Consider the following 16,585-nt stretch of genomic DNA (forward strand, 5'->3'; position numbering starts at 1 on the left):
TCCTGAGGGGAGCGCCCGGATGGCACCTGGTGTGGTCCGTGGTGTGTCATGGTTCCCTCAGCTGCTGCTGAGGCCGGACACAGCTCATTGCGTTCCCTCAGCTGCTGCTGAGGCCGGACACAGCTCATTGCGTTCCCTCAGCTGCTGCTGAGGCCGGACACAGCTCATTGCATTCCCTCAGAGCGGTGCTGAGGCTGGGCACAACTCATGGCGTGCACAACCTGTTGCTCAGCCCAGACTTCACCTTCAGTTTCCTCCACAGGCCGACATCACATCTTGCACCCTCCCTGCATGTGCCGCAGCTTGACACAGAAATGCCGGGGGCTGATAAAGATCTCTGTGTGAGCCGGGGCAGGTGCTGGCTCAGCAGCTCTTCCACAACTTCTGCTGAGCACTGACACACTTCATTGTAGGGTGTCAGCGTGGGCATGAGGGGTGTGAGCCCTTGGCAGGTCTCCGGGGGGTGGAATCTGGGCCTATGGCAAACACAGATGGGGCAGGGACATTGGCGAGGGCAGCGGGAGCTTTGCCTGGCGTTTGTGGTTGGCAGAAGCAAGGTGGAAAGGGGGTTGCAACTGTTCCTGTCTCTTTCCTCTGGTGTCCATTGCCGTTGTTTTATGGATTAGTTTCTTAAATAGCTCCCTAGGTGTCTGTTCGTGGCTGCACAGGAAGATGTTTTAAATCCCAACAAACAGGAACAAGTGCCTGCCTGGAGCTGCGTGGCTGCCAGATTGGCATGGTGATGAGGAGGAACCTTGTGTTTGACTTGGTGCACCAGAGAGAGATAGTCTCCAGTAACATCAGAACCCAAACTTTCTAGGGCTGGATCCACTGCCGGTAACTCACGGTGTGCTGGAGAGAAGCAGGAGCCACCCTGTTGCCATCTGCTGCTGCCCATCAAGGTCCAGGTGTCCTTCTCACTGCACATCACTGAAGGTCTTCATCATCATGGGACTTACCTCTTCACTGGGATCCCCAAGCCCTGTTGGAAAGAGCCAGCAAACTCCCCCAGCAGCACTGCCTTGAGCTCCAGCCTTGTGTCCTCTGCAGGTTAGCAAAGAAACGTGCTGGAAAGAAAATCCTTGGTTTCAGCATGGAAAGGCTGGAAAGAAGGACTGTGGTGGCAAGGAGGGGTGGGAAGGAGACTGAGATCTTCTGTGGTGTGAGAGGGCCCAGAAATGGCCAGTGTGTTGCATAGGTGTACATCACAGTGATGTGTAGCCCTTTGTGCTGGATTTTTTATGGCTGCATGTACAATAGGAGCCTAAATTGGGATCTTTTCCAATACGTGGAGCTCCCCCAAGTTTGTTGTTTTTTTTTCAGCAGAGCTTTCAACCTCTTGATAGTAAACTGAAGTCTCCTGGTGGTGGGTTTGTTTTTCTTGGTCACCTTTTGCAGACCTCTGGCCCACCGGGGTGAAACTGGGGAGGACTGAACCACTGCTGGGGTAGAATTAAGTTCATCCCCGGTGGCTTTGTGAGTTGTAGCCACGTTGTTTGCTCAGTTGTGCTCTCTAGGAACCTCACCCCTTGCTCCTGGCACACTACCCAGCGGAAATGGACGATGGGAGGTTTTTGGAAAGCCTTGAGCACCCTGTGGGACGGCGAGAGGATTGTTTGAACTTTCTGCTTTCACATCAGCAACCTTTGTCCGTGCTGCGACAGAAACAGCACGAGCTGAAACAGCACATAACTCCACTGAAACCGAGTCTCTTTTAGCATTTCAGCTTGCACGGGTGCTGTTTGCAGAGGGATTCTTTCTTATCCGTGCCTGGGAGGTGTTTTCCAAGTTTGCCGAGGAGATCAAAACATTCCTAGATTGCTGCTTAGAAGTTTCTGTTGTTGCAGACAAGGTCGTGGTGTTCAGCTCAGTGTGTCTGAGTTCATTTCAGGGCTGCTTTCAAGGTATTTTGGAGGTGGGTAGCTGTGTCTCTCTCCTAATATCCAGGTGCATGCCTTGTCCTAGGTCCTCAGCTCTTCTGGCAGCAGTTTCCGTGCTGCTTTAGGTGCTTCTGCGTAACACTTAAGTAATTGTTTTACAAACAAACATTGCTGTGATGCCCACTTCGTGTAATTTCTCTAGACAAAACATTGTTTCACTAAAGCAACAGGAATGTACCCTTGTTTTCCCCATCAACAGGTAAAATAACCCTTCAGGCGCTGATTTTGCTGAAATTTGCTCATCCTTCAGCACTCCCAGCAATCAACTAACACCTCACTTTTCCTGAACACAAAATTTAATTAAGACTGTGGTCAGCTCATGCTAATTGCTTTATCCTCCCGTATCTTTTTGCACATAAGACCTTTTGCCTTAAATATATTTTCTGTTCATACCTGCCTGAATTACAAGAGGGCTGTTTGATGGCAGGATTTTCTCTCTCTTTCATTTGGTGACCAAGTTACCTTCATACCCTTATTTTAAAAACCTTTTTCCTTACTGATTTAAGCCATCAGAGCTCAGCTGGGACATGATCAGTTGGGCTTCTGCAATCTGCTGGTCAAATGGCTGCTTAGAGTTTTAAGGCAAAGGTCCTGAAATCCATGGTACCTGTATTTGTAGGTGGAAATTGTCATCTGAGATGAAATTGTGCCTACAGGCTCCATCCTTACTGGTCTGTGTACTGGCACCTGCAGCTTATTTCTGTGGATGCAGAGGGGAGTTTGGAAGCTTTTCCCAAAGCCTGTTGGTTTCTTAGGACACACGTTGTGTCGTGGCTTAATCCCGTCGTTCAGAGAGCCAGGCTTTTCAAGAAAAACGTGTTGCTCTTGGAAGTTGTTACTTCTTTTTTGGAATAAGCTCTGGACTTGTAGGTCCTGGTTCTGCGGCCTGCTGCTTGCTCTGACACACACAGTTGAGTTTGTGGACCTGTGTCAGAGCAGAAATAATGCAGCAGCTGAGTACAGATTATAGGTTTGCAGTGTGTTTTCTTGTCTGCAGGTCCCACAGAAAGGGGCTGACAGTGTGTATTGCTCTAAATAAGGGTGAGGTGCTGGTTTCAGGCCCCTGTGTAGCAACAAGATAAGCTCTGGGTTGACTTATCTGCTCGGGAAGATTTCACATTTGCTTTTCTTTGTCTCCTCTTCAACTTGTTTCTGTTTCAGCCCTTTTATTCCCATAGCTCATGTTCCCATCCCTGATGCTGCCCTTCTCACGGGCATTACTCACTTGGCTTCGTCTCCTCTCCCCCTTTTCTCTGCCTCCCTCCTCTGATGGCCAGGGTCCTGCCCTGCCTCTCCATCCTCCTCCAGCTCACCTCATCAGCTCCAGGCTTCTGCTCCACTCCCCCGTGACAGGCACCTCCTTTCTGTCAGGAACTGACTCTCGAATAATTATCTGGGTTGCTGATTAGCAGTTTGTGAGGGCACAGACTGGGCTTTTAGTTAAGGCTTTGAGCAAATACCATTGCACAGTTCCTGGTGCAGTCCAGAAGCTGTTCCTGCTGCTTTGCTGCTCGGACCCCTTTGGACCCTCCATGCAGAACCAGCTCAGCTGCCTGAACACGGATTGTGGCTCCAGAGGGGCTAACTTTGAGCCAGAACTAGTAAGTCCATCTGGTTCCATGCTGCTTGTTCCCCTTCACTTCCTTATGGATCCCACCAAGGAGCAGAAGGGATGCACACCCTGCACCTGTTAGGTTGCTCAGTTCATCCTCTGGTTTGGGCTTTTGTGACCCATTTTGCATGTTGGGAAAGACACAGTCTGTTAAGTGAAGACTGCAGAGTGGTGCAAGGAACAGAAGGGAGAGTAAAGCTGGAGGATGATTTTTCCTTACAGGACTTTTTGCATCTGCAATGGAGGAGCACTGCTAGTTTTCTCATCTGGAGCTCAGTGACAAAAAGAAATTGGGACTGCTTTCACAGGGCAGGAACAGGGCTTTCCTTTCCATCTGGAAGACATTTTGTGTGCTGTTGGGGGCATAAAAGAAAAGTCACAGGCAAAACAACAGAGACCTCCTTGGCTTGTGTGAACGGAGCAGGCAGATGGGATAAGTGCTGCTTTTGAGTTTTGGGGGATCTGAATGGTTTGCTGAGCTGGATGCACAACAAACTGGGTGGATGCTATACTGGAAAATATATTCCAGCTCTTCCCTGGTGGTGTGGGGGTGTTTATATTCCAGTACCTGAAGGGGCTCCAGGAAAGATGGGGAGGGCTTTTCACCAGAGAAGACAGTGATAGGACAAGGGATAATGGTTTTAAACTGAAAGAAGGGAGGTTTAGGTCAGGTATTTGGAAGAAATTCTTCACCATGAGGGCAGCAAGGTCCTTGAATAGGTTGCCCAGGGAGGTTGTGGAAGCCCCATCCCTGGAGGTTGATGAGGCTTGTGCAGCCTGGTCTGGTGAGAGGTGTCCCTGCTCATAGCAGGGAGGTTGGAACCTGATGATGTTTAAGGTCCCTTCCAACCTTAACCCTTCTGTGGTTCTAGATGTCTCCTGGCATGGGAACAGAGCAGGTTGGAGGGTGCTGTGGGATGCAGTGCAAGAAATGGTTGGTCTATCCATACCTGCTTGTGTATAAGAAAGTGAAGAGGCCTCAGTCAATGGTGGAGTCTCCAGTAGGAATGTTGCTGCCCTGCAGCGCTGTTCCTGAGCTCCTTGCTTGTCTCCTGGCCTTACCCTGCCCTCTCTCCTGGTTTGCTACAGGCTCCCTGGAGCACAGCCATGAGGAAGCCTCGGAGGAGGCCATCCTCTGGTTTGGGCTTTTGTGACCCATTTTGCATGTTGGGAAAGACACAGTCTGTTAAGTGAAGACTGCAGAGTGGTGCAAGGAACAGAAGGGAGAGTAAAGCTGGAGGATGATTTTTCCTTACAGGACTTTTTGCATCTGCAATGGAGGAGCACTGCTAGTTTTCTCATCTGGAGCTCAGTGACAAAAAGAAATTGGGACTGCTTTCACAGGGCAGGAACAGGGCTTTCCTTTCCATCTGGAAGACATTTTGTGTGCTGTTGGGGGCATAAAAGAAAAGTCACAGGCAAAACAACAGAGACCTCCTTGGCTTGTGTGAACGGAGCAGGCAGATGGGATAAGTGCTGCTTTTGAGTTTTGGGGGATCTGAATGGTTTGCTGAGCTGGATGCACAACAAACTGGGTGGATGCTATACTGGAAAATATATTCCAGCTCTTCCCTGGTGGTGTGGGGGTGTTTATATTCCAGTACCTGAAGGGGCTCCAGGAAAGATGGGGAGGGCTTTTCACCAGAGAAGACAGTGATAGGACAAGGGATAATGGTTTTAAACTGAAAGAAGGGAGGTTTAGGTCAGGTATTTGGAAGAAATTCTTCACCATGAGGGCAGCAAGGTCCTTGAATAGGTTGCCCAGGGAGGTTGTGGAAGCCCCATCCCTGGAGGTTGATGAGGCTTGTGCAGCCTGGTCTGGTGAGAGGTGTCCCTGCTCATAGCAGGGAGGTTGGAACCTGATGATGTTTAAGGTCCCTTCCAACCTTAACCCTTCTGTGGTTCTAGATGTCTCCTGGCATGGGAACAGAGCAGGTTGGAGGGTGCTGTGGGATGCAGTGCAAGAAATGGTTGGTCTATCCATACCTGCTTGTGTATAAGAAAGTGAAGAGGCCTCAGTCAATGGTGGAGTCTCCAGTAGGAATGTTGCTGCCCTGCAGCGCTGTTCCTGAGCTCCTTGCTTGTCTCCTGGCCTTACCCTGCCCTCTCTCCTGGTTTGCTACAGGCTCCCTGGAGCACAGCCATGAGGAAGCCTCGGAGGAGGTCCCGGCAGCCCCTGGGAGGGAGACGTTCCCCCTCCCCCTACAGCCTCAAGTGCTCACCCAGCCGGGAGACCCTGACGTACGCGCAGGCCCAGCGGATGGTGGAGGTGGACATCGAGGGGCGGCTGCACCGCATCGGCATCTACGACCCCTTGAAAATCATCACGGAGGACGAGCTGACTGCCCAGGACATCACAGAGTGCAACAGCAACAAGGAGAACAGCGAGCAGCCCCTTTTCCCTTCCAAATCTAAGAAGACGCCTTCCAAAGGCAAGAAGAAGGAGTCCTGCTCCAAACACGTGCCAGGGATATCTTTACATTTACCCCAGCCCAGCTTCCGACTGGTGGACTCCTTCAGCCAGCCAGATGCTCCTCCTCTGCCTGCTGCCTACTACAGGTACATTGAAAAGCCTCCTGAGGACCTTGATGTAGAGGTGGAGTATGACATGGACGAGGAGGACCTGGCGTGGCTGGAGATGGTCAATGAGAAGAGAAGGGACGATGGTTATGGGTCAGTTTCTGCTGACACTTTTGAGCTGCTGGTGGACAGGTTGGAAAAAGAGTCGTACCTCGAGAGCCGGAACAACGGGGCTCAGCAGTCCCTCATTGATGAGGATGCCTTCTGCTGTGTCTGCATGGATGATGAGTGTCACAACAGCAACGTCATCCTCTTCTGTGATATCTGCAATCTGGCCGTGCACCAGGAGTGCTACGGTGTGCCCTACATCCCCGAGGGGCAGTGGCTTTGTCGCTGCTGCCTGCAGTCCCCTTCTCGCCCTGTGGATTGTGTCCTTTGCCCCAACAAAGGAGGAGCCTTCAAGCAGACCAGCGATGGCCGCTGGGCTCACGTGGTTTGTGCCATCTGGATCCCAGAGGTCTGCTTTGCAAACACTGTGTTCCTGGAGCCCATCGAAGGGATAAATAACATCCCCCCGGCTCGGTGGAAGCTCACGTGCTATATCTGCAAGCAGAAAGGCATGGGAGCTGCCATCCAATGCCACAAGGTGAACTGTTACACTGCCTTCCATGTCACCTGTGCCCAGCGGGCTGGTCTCTTCATGAAGATTGAACCCATGAGGGAAACCAGCATCAACGGCACGACATTCACCGTGCGCAAGACTGCCTATTGTGAGAGTCATTCCCCGCCTGGGATGGTGAAAAAAGGGTCTCTGGCTCCTAGTGGTGAGAGGCAGGAGGACATTGTGAAGGAGGAGAGAGAGGAGGAAGCCAATTTGGGGCCTCCCAAAGGGTCTCTGAAAAAGAACCAAGTGAAATTGAAGCAGAAGATCAAAAAGGAGCCTAGTGATGTGACCAACGAGCGTTCGTCTGTGCCCATGGTGACAGTTGCGCAAATCCCCTCTTACAGGTGAGTGTTGCAGGTGGATGGGCAGGAGCTGAACAGCTGGGCAAGGTCTGTTCTGAGGGCTTGGTCCTTCTCCTGGACCTTGGAAACACTGAATCTTCAGTCAAGACCTGGCAATATCAGTGTTCAAAGCGTGCTCTCTAGAATCCTCCATGTCCAGTGTCGCTGGCACACTCTGGTTTTCCTGCCTTGCCATACACCTCTCCCAAACTGTAACAGAATCCATGATGGCCTCCAAAAGCCAAGCACCCATCTAGCCTCTGAATTTACACAGATGGATGTGAAGGTGTTTTTAAAATACTTCAAATTGGCAGGCAGGTAGGGGTCATCCTGCTGTTAAATGCTTTTTTAATCTCATTTTATAGGTTCTTAATTCCCTCTTCCATCACAGAGCGTGTCAAACTTGTCAGGGTTGCAGGCAGCTCTGAGTTTGGCTGTGTCTTTTTTTTTCCTCTCTCATGCAGAACTAGGTAGTGCTGAATTTTCGTTTGGTGCCTGAGGGAGTGTGGTGATGTGACACTGGTATTTTAACAGATGAGCTTTAGAAAGCTGCTGATAATGCACCACATTTAATCCAGTGAATGGTTTGGATAGATTGAAATAGGTGCTATATCATTCTTGGGCTCTTGTCACATTATTTTGCCAGGCTGCAGCTCAATAACATTGGACCTAAATGACCCCCAGGAAAGTTCTTGACACTGAAAGTAGTTTTTAAATACTCCCCAACATACACCCCCCCTCATATTTTGAAATACCCACCAACATAAGAAGCACATGGAGCTCCTGGAGAGAGTCCAGAGGACGCCTCAGAGATGATCCAAGAGCTGGAGCAGCTCTGCTCTGGAGACAGGCTGGGAGAGTTGGGGTGTTCAGCCTGAAGAAGAGAAGGCTCCAGGGAGACCTTAGAGCAGCTTCCAGTGCCTGAAGGGGCTCCAGGAAAGCTGGGACTTGGGACGAGGGCAGGGAGGGATGGGATGAGGGGGAATGGATGAAAACTGGAAGAGGGGAGACATTAGGACATTGGACATGAGGAGGAAACTCTTTGCTGTGAGGGTGGTGAGACCCTGGCCTAGGTTGCCCAGAGAAGCTGTGGCTGCCCCATCCCTGGGGGTGTTGAAGGGCAGGTTGGATGGGTCTTGGAGCAGCCTGGTCTGATGGGAGGTGTCCCTGCCCATGCAGGGGGTTGGAAATGGATGATCTTTAAGGTCTTTTCCAACCCAAACCATCCCATGATTCTATGAAGTGGAGCCTCTGAGCTGAATTGGTGGTTCTGTGCTCTGACTGTGCTGGGACAAGTGCTTGGTGAGAACCTCCAGCTGAGCTGCTACTAAAATTGGGATACATTGTGAAAAGTAGATGTGAATGTATTCATGATGGGCTCAATGTCTTCTTGATGGGGACATCCCAGATGGCACCAGATGGGTGGGTCATTCAGAGCATGCGTTGACACAGCACCTCAAAGCTTCGTTGAGAAACCTGAGGCATCACCAGGGTCACGCTGGAGTTGCAGCTGGGTCCATGACACCTCTTTTGCTTCCTTCAGGCTGAACAAAATCTGCAGTGGCCTCTCCTTCCAGAGGAAGAACCAGTTCATGCAGAGGCTCCACAGCTACTGGCTGCTGAAGCGGCAGGCGAGGAACGGGGTGCCCCTGATCCGGCGCCTGCACTCGCACCTCCAGGCTCAGCGGAGCGCTGAGCAGGTACTGCTCCTCAGCTGCACCCCCAGGAGAGGACACACACCTCTCATTCCAGGGGGAGATGTGCTTGACACGTGGCTGGGAAAGGGAGGGAGGGTGAAAGGATCAGAGGGTGACCTCATCGAAGTCTCTTTTGGTCTCCTCTTGGGGTGCTTGTGTCTGAAGAGCTGAGTTAGTGTAGCAGTGGGATGTCCATCCTGCCACTGGAGTTGGTGTTGATGAGACAGCAGGGAAGAGGTTTCTCCCTGACTCAGGAGACCTGGGATTGTGCAAAGGTGTGATGGGTCCTTGATGGACTGATGCTTTAGATGAATCATAAAACCACGTTCCTCAAGAGTGATTAAAGATCCCCTCCTCAAGAAAATGGGTGTTAGCTCCAGAGTCCTGGCCAAATTCCAGTTTGGGTCATTCTTCCTGCAGTTTCCATTTCCGACCCTCCCATGCACATTCATATGGAAGTTTAGACATAACCATCAGCTCTGGACTCTTTTGCTTCCTCCTCTGAGCTGGCCTCCAGACTCACTGCACCTGGATGCTGTTAAACAGGATGGTGTTTGGCACAAGAAGTGGTTGGGGAAGGAATGAAGCAGTCACAGAATCACCTAGGTTGGAAAAGACCTTCAAGATCAAGTCCAACTGTTAACCTAACATAGACAAGTCCTCAACTAAACCATATCCCTCAGTACTATGTCTATATGACTCCTAAATCCCTCCAGGGATGGTGACTCCACCCCTGGGCAGCCTGTTTCAATGCCTGATAACCCTTTTGGTGAATAAATTCTTGTTAACACCCAAGCCCATCAGGAGACATTGTGCACCTTGTGGATGTGTATTTTTACTGAAGTTGGAGGAATTTTTAGGCTTTTGGTTTGCACAAAGACTGCTCTGGGTGACTAATAAACCATTTTTTTCCCACCCATCAGTCTGGAGCTTGGGGAAGTGCAGGATTTCCCTGGTGTGTTAAGTTGGCAGTTTACCATCAGGAAGTTTTTCAATGTCCATCAAGATCTTGTGAAGCAAGTGTCCTCTCTTGGCAGTCCTGTGACAGTGTGTGCACTTCAGCTAGGTCCTCAGAACCATGTGAAAAGCTGCAGATTTAGGAGAGGGAGGATGATGAAGCCACTCCACTGTGTCTTGCAAGGTGTGAGCTCATCTCCCAGCCTTGGTTGTTCCTTTGTGTTTTGGCCAATCTCTTCTTGTTAAATCTCATGATTGGTTCTATTTCTTCTTGGTTCCCAAGAGAATTATTAATAGCTCTTTCCTCCCATCCTTTCCCTTCCCTTTCTGCTGTAACTCTTTGGACTGCCTCTTGGATGCACAGCATCCAAGGAAAAGGGTTTCCAGCCTCTGTAGTGAACTTGGATATAAAAGCAGGGAGGGTTTAAGTGAAAATGCACTGAAGCATGTTCCCAGAGTGTAGCTGCAGTGTGATTTAATCCCAGCATCACTGATAACATATAATCCAGAGATGCTGTGTTTGTGAGACAGCTGAGAGCTGGAGGAAGGAGGGGCTTGTAGCCTGAAAGGAGGCAAGTAGACAGCAGGAAGACTAGGAGAGCAACTCCCAGGGGATGCCTGGAAAGAGGAGGAAAGGCAGGAAACCAGTTGTGTTTTTTTTTCATCTCACCCCACTGTTGTGTCTTGCAGAAGGAGCAGGATGAGAAGACCAGTGCAGTGAAGGAGGAGCTGAAGTACTGGCAGAAACTGCGGCACGACCTGGAGCGAGCGCGGCTGCTGATCGAGCTGATCCGTAAGAGGGAGAAGCTCAAACGGGAGCAGGTGGGTAGACTGGGAGTGAGAGGAAGGACAAGGGGGAATGAATCAAAACTGGAAGAAGAAAGCTTTAGATTGGACATGAGGAGGAAATTCTTTGCTGTGAGGGTGGTGAGACCGTGGAACAGGTTGCCCAGGGAAGCTGTGGCTGCCCCATCCCTGGCAGTGTTGAAGGGCAGGTTGGATGGGGCTTGGAGCAACCTGGGCTGGTGGGAGGTGTCCCTGCCCATGCAGGGGGTTGGATCTAGATGATCTTGAAGACCTAAATCTTCCTCTTCCAGTTTTCATCCATTTCCCCTCATCCCATCCCTCCCTGCCCTTCTCCCAAGTCCCTCCCCAGCTTTCCTGGAGCCCCTTCAGGCATTGGAAGGTGCTCTAAGGTCTCCTGGAGCCTTCTCTTCTCCAGGCTGAACACCCCAACTCTCCCAGCCTGTCTCCAGAGCAGAGCTGCTCCAGCCCTTGGATCATCTCTGAGGCTCCTCTGGACTCTCTCCAGGAGCTCCATGTGCTTCTGCTGGGGGCTTCTGAATTGATTTCTTAATCTTTGGGTTCTTTCCTGTTCTGGGCAAGGAGTGTGGTCTTTATATCAGCCATCATTCATTCTCTTACTGATCCTGTCTGGTTGCTGAGCACCTCAAACACTTTATGCAAACAGACTTGCTTTCCTTTGGTACTGAAGTGGTTGATTTAATGAGGGATTATAAGATCAAAGAAATTTAAAAAGTTAAAGGAGACATAAACACTTCAGTCCTGCTCCAGTCTTCTTTGACTGGATCTTCAGTGTAAGTGATCAAACCAGTGCTACAACTTGTTTGCTTGGAATCAGTGTTGGAGGCTTCATAAAGGGTGTTAGAGGCTGTGTGAGGAATTTGCAAACATTTAAACCACTGTTGTTGTTTGGCTTCTGCCTTGCAGTGTGAGACCTTGTAGCTTCCACTTTGTTGATGCTCTCCAGCCTGATGATGGGTGGTGTTGTTCATGTAAACACCTGCCTACTTTTAACTTCTCTCTGATGTTGCTAATTGGCATCATAATATCTTGAGGCTGAGAGTTGGACAGGATCATGTACCATGAAGAGCTTCTTCCTGTTTTCATTTTTAGTTGTAATTATCTTTTAATTCTGTGAGGTTTGCTCTTGGTTTGGCTTTATGAGATTGGCTAAAGAGGAGTTCTCCATACAGAAGGACTGGGCTGTGCAGTTTCACTCTGCAAAGGGCTGGTTATGGATCTGGATCCAGCCCATGGGGAGCACCAGGTGCTTGCCAGGAGTTTTTCAGCAGTGGATCTACCAGAGCAGTGGTGTGATGACCTGTGGTTTCCACCACTGAGTAGAGCTGGGTTGATGATTCAGGTGAAACCAGAGGGAGCCACCACTCACATATCCTCTCCTTGCTAACTGCTCGTGGCTGTTGTCCCCTTCCCAGGTGAAGGTGCAGCAGGCTGCCATGGAGCTGCAGCTGACCCCTTTCAACGTGCTGCTGCGCACAACGCTGGACCTGCTGCAGGAGAAGGATGCTGCCCAGATCTTTGCAGAGCCTGTCAACCTGAACGAGGCAAGTCTCTTTCCTAGAGGCATCTAACGGGTTGTAGGTGAGGTGTTGCTGTCACCATGTGCTGTCCTACCCCTGGAAGCACAGAGTCACACAGTCCTCAGGGTTGGAAGGGACCTCTGAAGATCATCTAGTCCAACCCCCTGCTAGAGCAGGGTCACCTACAGTAGATCCCATAGGAACATGTCCAGATGGGTTTGGAATGTCTCCAGAGGAGACTCCACAACCTCTCTGGGCAGCTTGTCCCAGGGCTCTGTGTCCCAAACTGCTGATGGACCTAAGAACATCTCAAAGAGGACTCACCATGTGGGTATCCTTCCAAGCCAAAACAAAACAAAACAAAGGGTATATGTTTTCTGGAAGCTTCAGCACATCTCAGTTATGTTTTGCAGAGCCAGGATGTGTCTACCTGGAGTGGGTGACACAGAAGGGACCTGCTGGCTCTGCCCTTTGCTGGTAGAAAGAGCTTTAGGAGTTCTCGTGCTGGACGCGCTCCAGTTTGGCTAGTAAATGGTTTTTGTAATTGTACAGGTTTTATATGTTTAGGTTCCAGATTACCTGGAATTCATTTCCAACCCAATGGATTTTTCCACCATGAGGCGGAAGCTGGAGTCCCACCTCTACCGAACCTTGGAGGAGTTTGAGGAAGACTTTAACCTTATAGTTGCCAACTGCATGAGGTATAATGCTAAAGACACGATTTTCCACCGAGCAGCTGTCCGGCTCAGGGACCTCGGAGGAGCCGTTTTGCGCCATGCCCGGAGGCAGGCTGAGAACATTGGCTTTGACACTGATGTGGGGGTTCACCTGCCCGAGTCACCCAAAACTGAGGACTTTTACCGCTTTTCTTGGGAGGATGGTGAGTTGATTGTTCAGTTTGTGGTTGGGTTGTTTCCGGGCAGATGGTGGGTTTGTTTTCTTCCTTTGCCGCGTGTCGCTTGACCCGCGGGAAGATCGTAGAGATTGTTCAGCATGAAGGAATATTTCTCTCCATCTAAATACCTAAGCATGGATCTCACTCCTTTGGGCCCTCAAAGAGTGGGATTTCTCTCTCTCTGATGAAGACAGGCTGGGGGAATTGGGGTTGTTCAGCCTGGAGAAGAGAAGACTCCAGGGTGACCTCAGAGCACCTTCCAGTGCCTGAAGGGGCCTGTAGGGAGGCTGGGGAAGAGCTGCTCACAAGGACATGTAATGATAGGACAAGGGGTGATGGTTTTAAGCTAGAAAAGGGTAGATTGAGGTTGGACATTAGGGAAAAGTTATTTCATATGAGGGTGGTGGATCAGTGGAACAGGTTGCCTGGAGAGGTGGTGGAAGCTCCATCCCTGGAGACATTCAAGGTCAGGCTGGATGGGGCTCTGAGCAATGTGGTCTAGTTGGAGATGTCCCTGCTTATTGTAGGGGGGCTGGACTAGATGAGCTTTAGAGGTCCCTTCCAACCCAACACAATCTATGATTTCAAGTGAGCCAGGCCCTTGGAGCTGGGTGCAGCTCAGCTCCAGCTCTCCTGGTGCATGTCTGCCCCTGAAGAGCCTTTTAGGGGCCCACACTGATTGATTTGTGCCATGGCTGTAGTAAAGCTTGGTATTTAAGAGAATGGTGCAAAGGTGGATCTAGGACTTTTGGTCTGAGGAAAGCATATTTCATTGTAAATTGGTAGAGAGCAGCAGGGTTAAGTGGAGCACTGAGGTCTGAAAGGGGGTGACATGGGATTATGGTACTGGAACCCAAGCAGTCCTTTCAACCAAGCCTTTCCATTTACAACAAGAGCCCATCCACTCCCACAGCTGGTCCTGAGCTCCAAAAGCACTGGCTGGATAACCTTGCTAACCTCAGTACAGAGCACTGCTGCCACCCAGCAGAGCTCGTGGTGTGATTCCTAAATATTGCAGCCCACTGGGATGCAGACAGACAGTCTGTTGGGAAATTCTTGTTGGTGCAGGACAGCCCAGCCCTCAGCTCTCTGCCCTGCTCTCTTGGATTCCAGCCCACCAGCAGAGCCAGGGGAAGGGCAAACATGTTCTGTTTTGTGCTCTGATTTGTGGTTTCATCTGGCAATGAATTAGGTTTCTGCCCAGGGCTTGGGCTGTGGGTGCAGCCCTGTCACTGTTGCCCTGGGACAGTAACAGGGACTGGAGAGCAGTGCAGGTTAAATCAGCTGCTCTTTACCCAAAGGAGGGAACTCTGAGCTCCAAGGTTAACAATTCCTAAATCCATGAACTGAAATTGTTCAAGCAGTGGGAAGAAGGCAGGGCAGCGAGCCCCAAATGCTTCTCCAGGAAGCCTTGCTCCTTCCCTTCACTGTCACACTCTCTTTTGATGCAGTGGATAACATCCTCCTCCCAGAGAACCGGGCTCACCTCTCCTTGGAGGCCCAGCTGAAGGAGCTGCTGGAGAAGCTGGACATGGTGAGCACCATGAGGTCCAGTGGTGCCCGGACACGGCGCATCCGGCTCCTGAGACGGGAAATCAACTCCATTCGGCAGAAACTGGCCCAGCAGCAGAACAAGACCAATCCCAATGGGGAGCCTGTGTCCCAGGAAGAGGGGCTGGATAAATCATCAAGGGAAGGGGATGAGGAAGAGAATAAAGGTGAGAGGCTGCAGCAGGGTTTTAGCTCCAAGTCTCCTTTCTGTCTCTTTCCCGCATTGTCTGGTGACAGGACAAGGGGCAACGGGCAGAAGCTGGAACACAGGAGGTTCAAGTTAAACATAAGGAAAATGTTCTTTACTGTGAGAGTAGCAGAGCCCTGGGACAGGCCAGAGAGGTTGTGGAGTCTCCTTCTCTGGAGAAACTCCAGATGCATCTGGATGTGTTCCTGTGGGATCTACTGTAGGTGACCCTGCTGTAGCAGGGGGTTGGACTGGATGATCTTCAGTGGTCCCTTCTAACCCCAACGATTCTGTGACTCCTAGTGCATGTCAGCAGTCAAGACCTGCTGTTTCTCCTGTCCATGGCCCTAGTGAAAGATGGGAATGGCTGCTGGTAGTTTTGGGGAATAACTGCCTGAAATGTTCAAGCAGATTCTTTGTTCCTTTAGCAGATGATGCCAAACCCCCTCAGCCTCCCACCCTGGAACCCACAGGACCTGCACCATCCCTCTCAGAGCTGGACTCTCTCCAGGACCCTCCAACCCTGAAACCCATCAGTGAAAGCAAGTCCTTGAATCAGCTGCAGAAGAAGGTGATGCCAGACAGGGACCTCTTTGACAAGAAGGCCCTGCAGCGGGAGAGCCAGGCCTTCCAGCGCCTGCTCAGCGACAACGGCCTCAACGGGCTGGCCTTGCCACCCACAGACACCCCGGCCAGTCCCCCCTTCAGCGGCGTCGGCCGAAGGACATCTGTCCTTTTTAGGAAAGCTAAGAATGGGGTGAAGCTGCAGAGAGGCCTGGACTGTTCCCTGGAGAACGGGGAGGACCATGGGCAGGCTGGGCAGCTTTCACCTTCCCGCCCCCAGGCTCGGAAGCGGCTGCGGAGCGGGACCTGCAGCGAGAGCGACGGGGAGAGGTCGCCCAGGCAGGCAGGACAGAGAGGTAATTCCTTAGGATTTCTCTTCATTCCGGGAACTGCGAGGTTGGGCTGAGGGAGTGGGAATTCCTGAGGTTGAGTAAAGATGCCTGTGTCCAAACTGCTCACCTGAAACTCAGTTGATCCCTGGGGGACACATGGTCCCTGTGACCAGATGTGTTTGGTGAAGCTTCATCTCTGCTACATGTTTCTGAAGTCGTGTAGAGAATCATGGCATAGAATCATGGGGTGGTTTGGGTTGGAAGGGACCTTCAAGACCATCCAGTCCAATCCCCCTGCATGGGCAGGGACACCTGCCAACAGCCCAGGTTGCTCCAAGCCCCATCCAACCTGCCCTTCAACACTGCGGGGGATGGGGCAGCCACAGCTTCACCCTCATGGAAGTGTTTGCTTGGACACTCTTAAGACTGAGAATTTCCTCCTACAGAAGTGATGCATTGGGTTGGAAGTGTGCAGTGGACCAGGGACACAGCACCCATGTAAGAGGAGATGTTTAAACATTCCTTTTAAATCAGTTCTGGGGTTTAAATAAAATTAGGTTCCTTTTCAAATTAGATCTGCAAATGAGAATGAGCAGCTGTGATGAAATTTGGAAAGACTGAAGGCGAAAGGGAACACCTGAGTGACAGGAGTGTGATTGATTTTTAATTCTGTATTAACAGCCACTGTGGGACAGTTCCCATCTGTAAGGCTTGACTTGGCCTAGACCTCAAATGTTATCTTAAAGCTGTTTTGACTGTTGGAAGGTCATGAGCAAATTGAGAGTGTGAGGAAAGTAATTGAAGATGATCCGAGAGCTAGAGCAGCTCTGCTCTGGAGCCAGGCTGGGAGAGTTGGGGTGTTCAGCCTGGAGAAGAGAAGGCTCCAGGGAGACCTTAGAGCAGCTTCCAGTGCCTGAAGGGGCTCCAGGAAAGCTGGGGAGGGACTTGGGACAAGGGCAGGGAGAGAGAGGACAAGGGGG

General features: G+C 50.9%; 1 protein-coding gene across 2 annotated transcripts in view; it reads left to right on the forward strand.

Moving 5' to 3' along the window:
• Positions 1–3,508: 3,508 nt before the first annotated feature.
• BRPF3 (bromodomain and PHD finger containing, 3) overlaps positions 3,509–16,585 on the forward strand; it is an 18,495-nt gene continuing 5,418 nt past the window's right edge. Inside the window, exons 1-8 of one of the 2 annotated variants that reach the window (XM_009996298.1) lie at positions 3,509–3,541; positions 5,678–7,080; positions 8,621–8,777; positions 10,422–10,553; positions 11,972–12,100; positions 12,644–12,956; positions 14,423–14,689; positions 15,141–15,629. In XM_009996298.1, the coding sequence (XP_009994600.1) occupies positions 5,696–7,080; positions 8,621–8,777; positions 10,422–10,553; positions 11,972–12,100; positions 12,644–12,956; positions 14,423–14,689; positions 15,141–15,629 (2,872 nt within the window). In that variant the 5' untranslated portion in view covers positions 3,509–3,541; positions 5,678–5,695. Of the gene's footprint in view, positions 3,542–5,677; positions 7,081–8,620; positions 8,778–10,421; positions 10,554–11,971; positions 12,101–12,643; positions 12,957–14,422; positions 14,690–15,137; positions 15,630–16,585 lie in introns of those variants that run through there. The other variant, XM_009996224.1, reaches the window with a different exon arrangement.

This window comes from Chaetura pelagica, unplaced genomic scaffold (genome assembly GCF_000747805.2).
Source record: "Chaetura pelagica isolate M959 unplaced genomic scaffold, ChaPel_1.0 scaffold890, whole genome shotgun sequence".
Lineage (NCBI taxonomy): Eukaryota > Metazoa > Chordata > Aves > Apodiformes > Apodidae > Chaetura > Chaetura pelagica.